At 68.3% G+C, this 6,197-nt stretch overlaps 1 protein-coding gene across 2 annotated transcripts; it reads right to left on the bottom strand.

The window, feature by feature from the left end:
- Window positions 1–530: 530 nt before the first annotated feature.
- On the bottom strand, window positions 531–3,963 carry HRH3 (histamine receptor H3; the record flags this gene model as incomplete). Of its 2 annotated transcripts, XM_082856495.1 has the most annotated exons (3): window positions 531–1,466; window positions 2,512–2,678; window positions 3,702–3,963. In XM_082856495.1, 3 exons carry the CDS (start codon window positions 3,961–3,963, stop codon window positions 531–533), a joined length of 1,365 nt encoding a protein of 454 aa, XP_082712621.1. The 2 variants fall into 2 exon arrangements, with proteins under 2 accessions (XP_082712621.1, XP_082712622.1); XM_082856496.1 differs by lacking the exon at window positions 2,512–2,678 and having other exon boundaries at window positions 3,706–3,963.
- Between the last annotated feature and the right edge of the window lie 2,234 nt (window positions 3,964–6,197).

Genomic DNA, 6,197 nt, shown 5'->3' on the forward strand with positions numbered 1-6,197 from the left:
GAAGGAGCCAGGTCCCAGGCTAGAGCAGGGGACAGACAGCAGCAAAGCCAGTGGCCGGGGCTTGTCTGGGACGGGGCAGGTGTGCAGGGGTGTGCAGACGCGTGCACGTGCAGGGGCAGCGCACCGGCTCTGGAGGCCTGGAGCGCACGCCAGGCACTTGCTTTGGGAAGACACCAAGCAGTAATTGTGTGAAGCGTGGACACGACCGGCCATCCCACTGTCCTTGGGGGTGGCAGACTGGCTGGGACCCCTGGGTTGTCCCTCCCGGGCTAGAGCGGGATTTGGGTGGCCACATTCCGGTTTGGGCAGCAGGGGCCTGTCCAGCCGCCCACCAGGCTGCATCAACTACCAGCGGACGCGCTGGGAGGCTGCCATGGCATTTAGGGTGGGCCGAAGACAAGCCAGGGCTCGTGCCTGCGGGGCAGCCGGGTGGAGGGTGGCGAGGCCCGGCTGTCCGCGAACCCAGGGCCTCGAGGGTGGTGGCAGTTGAGGGCTCTGCCCCTGCGTCCCAGGTGCCTGTGGAGGCCGGCTCACTTCCAGCAGTGCTCCAGGGAGCTGGGGGGCTGCACCTTGAGCTTCTGTGGGCAGAGCAGCTTGGTAAAGGCCCGGCGGAAGCTGTAGTGGCACAGCGGGTAGAGGACAGGGTTGACGGCCGAGTTGGCCCACAGCAGCCAGAAGGACATCTCGTACCAGTAGTCGGGGACGCAGGGGCCGTGGCAGGCGGCCCGGGTGATCATGAGGAGTGTATACGGGGCCCAGCAGAGCCCAAAGGTGCTCACGATGACGGCCAGCGACTTGGCCACCTTCTTGTCCCGCGAGAGCCGGAAGCGCTGGGCGATGCTCTGGGACACCATCTTCGTGCGCTTCTCCAAGGACGCCGAGGACACGGATGGCTTGGAGCCCCGCTTGAGTGAGCGCGGCCGCTCGGCGCCCCTCGAGGAGCTGCCAGAGCTGGAGGTGGGCGAGGCCGCGGCACCTCCCCCGCTGCCGCCCCCGAGGGCCGCATCCCCAGCCTCGGCCCCGGTGCCTGGGGCTGCCTCGCCGCCCCCCACCCCGCACCTGTGCAGCGGCACGGCCTCCCCACACCCCTTTTGCCAGCAATCCCAGCAGCTGGGCGCGGCCGGCGGCGGGGTGGGCTGGGCCTCGGGGGGAAGCTCCGAGGCCGCCGCCTCGCATGCCCCGTCCAGCCGGACGCGGGTGCGTCTCTGAATGTTCAGGTAGATGCTGAGGTTGAAGAAGGTGACGCTGAGGAAGGGCGTGAAGAACTCGAGGGTGGAGGCCGTGATGAGGAAGTACCAGTTGTAGAAGAACTCGGCGTAGCAGTGGCCCTCGGGGATGGAGCTGCCCCCCGACAGGTACTCCCAGCTGAGGATGGCGGGTCCGTAGAGCAGGAAGGCCAGCACCCACACCAGCACCATCTTCCTCACTGCCCGCCGCGTGTCGCCCTGCTGGGCCCGGTAGGAGACCTGCGGTGGGACACGCTGGGTCAGGAGGCAAGGGGACTGAGCCCAGGTCGGCCGCTGCCGCTCGCAGCTCCCAGCGGCCTCTGGGCCTCTGTGCACGCCTTCCCCGGCAGTGATGCTTTTCCCTTTTCCTCCCCTCGCCCCATGAATCCCGGGCAGGCTGAGGCCCTTTCACACTCTCCTATGGCCTCAGAACCTCCCCCAGAATCCTAACTTTGTGCCGGGCTGCCTGTCTGCCGTCGCCCCATCAGCTGTGCGCTCCCCCGGGGGGCCACGTCACTGTCCGATCTACTGAGTACCTGCCGTGTGCCAGGCTCTCTGCTTGGCACCTTTCGATACCATCTTATTTAATCTTCACAACTGCTCCAGCATGATCCCCACTTTCATGATGGCTCAGGCAGGGCAGGAAAGAACACAGGTGGGTCGGCTCAAGGGGCAGAGCTGGCTCAAAACCCATGCTCTCTGCACTCTGTCCCACTGCCTCCCTGGACTAGGACACATGTGGTCCCCAGCGGAGGGCCCCGGGGTGCCTGATGGAGCCTCAGGGAGAAAATGAGATTGCACTGGAGTGACCTCTGCTTCTGTGCCGCCAGCCCGGTGCCCACACGACACCGACGTGGGAAGTCCAGGCAGCCCAGGGCCCCTAACTCATGGTGGCCACCACGCCCAGGGAAGCTCGTGGAGCCTGTCTTCCTGAGGCATGCACACCTGTGGGGAGGTACCACCAAGGGCCCCTGGCCCAGATCCTCCCTTAGTTCCAGGGACTTTGGACCTGCTCCAGGGCGGAGGCTGAAGGGACCCCCTTCCTTCGGGTCCACACTGTGCCTTCTGCCTGAACCAGGACCAGTCCTACTGGCAGCACATGGCTACCGAGTGGGCGGCTGGCCATAGAGTGCCCGATGTGTCAGGTGTGAGGCCAGTGGGGATCAAGCCCAGCCAGCACTGCCCACTCAGAAGTGGCCGTACCCCCTGCCGGGTGCGTCTCCTGGCCGCTCCTGACCACCCCTCCCCCTAGGGGTGAACATGGGCACCCACGTCCCAGACTCACGGCTCGGGTGACCGACAGGAAGCGGTCATAGCTGATGAGCACGATATTGAAGACAGAAGAGGTGCAGAGCAGGTAGTCCACCACCAGCCACAGCTTGCAGAGGCCCCGGCCAAAGGGCCAGCGGCCAGTCAGCACGTAGGGCACGTACAGTGGGATGCAGAATGCCCCTGTGGGAGAGGAGGGCTGTGGTGGGCCGTGGCTGCGCGGGGGTCAGACCCCACCCCCAGCCGAGAGACAGGCAGGACCTAGGGTCACTCGGTGGCCCTTCTGGGACCAGCAATCCTCCCTCCGCCTCATTCATAGGCACACTCTTCGCACTGCACCTGGCCTTCAACCCTTGCCGGGCCCCTAGTCCCACTGGGTCCCCTGGACTTGGGGGCAGGAGGAAGATCCAGGTGTGGGGACTGCTGGGAGCGACGAGCCCTAGAGCCTTGGTCTGGTCATCCCTGGACTTCTGCCCAGCCCTCCCAGTGCCCAGAGGAAGAAAGAACATTTCCTCCCTCTCTGGCCCCGCCGGATCCCAAGCTCCCATTCTGGCTCTTCCTCATCAGCTCAGAAACCGAGAAAGCCTTTCTCCGGACTCAAAGGGCACTTGACTGCTGCCACGCGGGCGCCCACCGCCAACCCCGCTCTGAGCGTCTGGCAGACGCCTGTCTCAGCCCCAACAGGTGTCTGGTGCTCCGGCCCCCTCCTTGCGCCCCGCCCCACAGCCTGCAGCAGCGCACAGACACGTGAGAGCGCACTCCTCAGAGCTTCTCCCCCCAACCCCGCCCGCCTTCCCCATGGCCTCCTCCCCCAACGTGGCTCTAAAAATCTCCCCTCCATGTCCCCTTCCCCAAACCTCCCCCCCAGCGCCCTCCCCGTGTCCTGAGTCCTCTGCAGCCTTTGTTTAGCCACGGCGCAAGAGCCCCCGCTGCACCGCGGCCGCAGCGCCTTGCGCCTGGCCGAGCGCCCGCTGGCTAGGACCCCTTCCCCGGGGACATCCTTCCCCAGCCCGAGTCCCGCGGCCGGGGAAGCAAGGAACTTCGCCTGCGCCCACCTCCCCAGGAGTCCCGGATGCCCCCTCCCCAGACCGGACCCCTTAGCGGGGCGTGTCCCCGAGGCAAAGGCACCCTAGGTCCGCGTTCCAATCCCCGCTGGCCCGACCCGGCAGGGCGCCCCTGGGCTCGGGCGGGGGCTGGGGGCTTTACCCACGAGGAAGTCGGAGATGGCGAGGTTGAGCAGAAAGAAGTTGTTCTGCGTGCGGAGGCTCGAATCGGCCACGAAGGCGAGCATGACCAGCGCGTTGCCCAGCACCGTGGCCACGATGAGCAGCGCCATGAGCGCCGCCAGCACCGCGGTCCAGGCGGCGGAGAAGCCGCGCGCTCCGCCCGCCGCCGCCGCCGCCGCCGCCGTCTCGCCTGCCAGCGCCCCCGACGCGTTCAGCGGTCCGTCGGGCGGGGAGCGCTCCATGGCCCCGCCGGCTCACGCGGCGCCGGGGCGCAGGGCAGGGCGCGGATCGTCGGCCGGGCAGCCGGGAGGGATCCCGGCCCGGGAGCCTGGTCTTTGCGGGCTTTCGGCCCGGCCGGGCTCCCCGGGGGGTACCCGGCGCATGGTCCGCGGGCGCCGAGACCGCGGCCGGGGCGGGCGGCGCCGAGGGGGCCCGGCCCGGAATCTGAGCCGAATCGGGCCAGCGGCACGACCGCTGCAGCACTAGCGGACCCGGAGCGGAGCTGGAGCCCGAGCCGCTGGCGGAGCGTCCGTGCGCCCCGAGTGCCGCGAGCAGCAGAGTGAGCCCCGGGCCCAGCCCGCTGCCCCACGCGCCCCGCTCAGCGCCCCCGCCATTGGCTGCCGCCCTCGCCCCGCCCCCGCCCCGCCCGGCGCCGGCAGCACCACGGACAGCGCCGCGTGCCCGCCGGGCAGCTGGAGCCCCGGCCCGAGTGTGCACGGTGGCTGGCGGGGAGCCCCGCACGGCGGGCGCCGGAGCTGGGGGCTCGCCTGCGTTCAACCTGCGCTCGCACACAGGAGCCAGCCTCTGGACCGCGCGGCCGGCCCCGTGCCCTCGTCCCCGGTGACCCCTGGCCGGCCCTCGTCGGGAGCCGGGGCGCCTGTGGGGATCTGGAGTGCGGTTGAGGGGAAACACCTGCGCCCGCGCTCGGGGGAACTTGCCCCACGGGACCCTTCCTCGTTTCACGCTTCGGGCAAGCAGTTCTCGGAGAAAGGAACCTCCCGAGGAGAAAGGATAGGAGAGGTCTCCGATAGCCGTGCCCGAGCCAGGGGTTCGCTCCGCACCCTCGTATGCGTGGGACTCGACTCTGAATCTGAGTCTCCCCGTGGGCAGGACCCAACGCAGCGTCCAGGGTGACCTGCAAGGCGCAGACAGATGTGGAGTTACATAAGGGAAAATGGGGAACCAGCGGACCCAGCTGGGAGGGGAGCGTGCCCACCCTGGGCTCAGGCGGCCCTAGTTTGAAGGGAGAGCGACCATCTGCTCGGAACCCAGCCACGGGTCCCCCCCGGTGGACAGCGCAGTGGGGCGGTCAGTGCTTCAGGGACCGACGAGCCCACTGCGCTCGGGGCGCAGCCGGGGCGGCGCGCTGCGTTAGCGCCTGCGGGAGGGTTTGGGGGGAGGAGAGGCGGCGGGAGGGAGCGCCCCCTCCGCCCAGGCACAAGCGCTCAGATAGACTGGGTCAAGGACGAGACACACACAGCGAGACAGACAGACACGCCCACATGCAGACACACAGACTCCCACAGACCAGGGAAACAGCCGCCCAGCGTCAGGCTGGGGACCCACGAACGGCAGTTTGACGCGCACACATCAGACCCAGACAGCGAGGGAACAGCGCCTGAGGGAGAGGGAAGCAGCGGCGCTGCTCTGTCGCCAGCAGCGCACATCTGCCGAAGCCTCAAAGAGGAGAGAAAAGTGCGCGTCTGCGTGCGGGGGTGGGGGCTGCAGGGGGACCCCAGGCGCTGGCACACCGGCACCCGCACTTCCAGCAGCTTCCTGATCATGCTGGGACCCACCTCTCCCCCTAGCCCCGAGGTGCTTTAGAAACTTCGGGGAGTGAGGGAGGGGTGCTGGGTTCCCCTACCCCCTCCTCAGGGCTGATTGCAGGGAGGAGACCCCAGCCCCTCACCCCAGCCCCAGGGGATCCACGGTTCTATAGCTTCTCGCGGCTTGCGCTGGGGGAGAGGTGTGGGGCTCCAGCTCCCCTTCCCAGAAGCCCTCTCTGAGTAGCTGGCTGTACCCCTTCCACCAGCAAGCCCTGCTGCTCGTGCAGGCTCCCCCAGCTTCCCAACTTGCATGGTGGGCAGGGCTGTGCCAGGACCAGGCACCAGTTGGTGGTTAGACGAGCCAAGGTGGAGAGCTGCTGGAGTCCAGCATGGTGCCACTGGGCCCCATCGCGCTCGCCAGCAGCTCCCTGCCGCCTGGACCTCGCCAGAGCCTGCTCCTCCACAGGCACCCCAAGGCCGGCTCTGGCCAGTCAGTGCTTCAAGGGCGCACCCCCACCCTATCCCAGGCCTCCAGAGATGGAGTTGGATGGGGAGTGGGGGGGCGCCTGGCTCTCTCCTCACTGGCTGGGAGCCCCCTCCCATCCTCAGTTCCGGTCCAGGGTGGAGGGAAGTCTGAGCAGAGGGCAGCCCCTTTAAAGTCTCAGTCAAGCTGGGGCCCGGTTGTCCTTGTGGCCTTTAGTGTTCGCGGG

This window comes from Leucopleurus acutus (genome assembly GCF_964270905.1).
Source record: "Leucopleurus acutus genome assembly, chromosome: 16".
NCBI classification, from domain to species: Eukaryota; Metazoa; Chordata; class Mammalia; order Artiodactyla; family Delphinidae; genus Leucopleurus; species Leucopleurus acutus.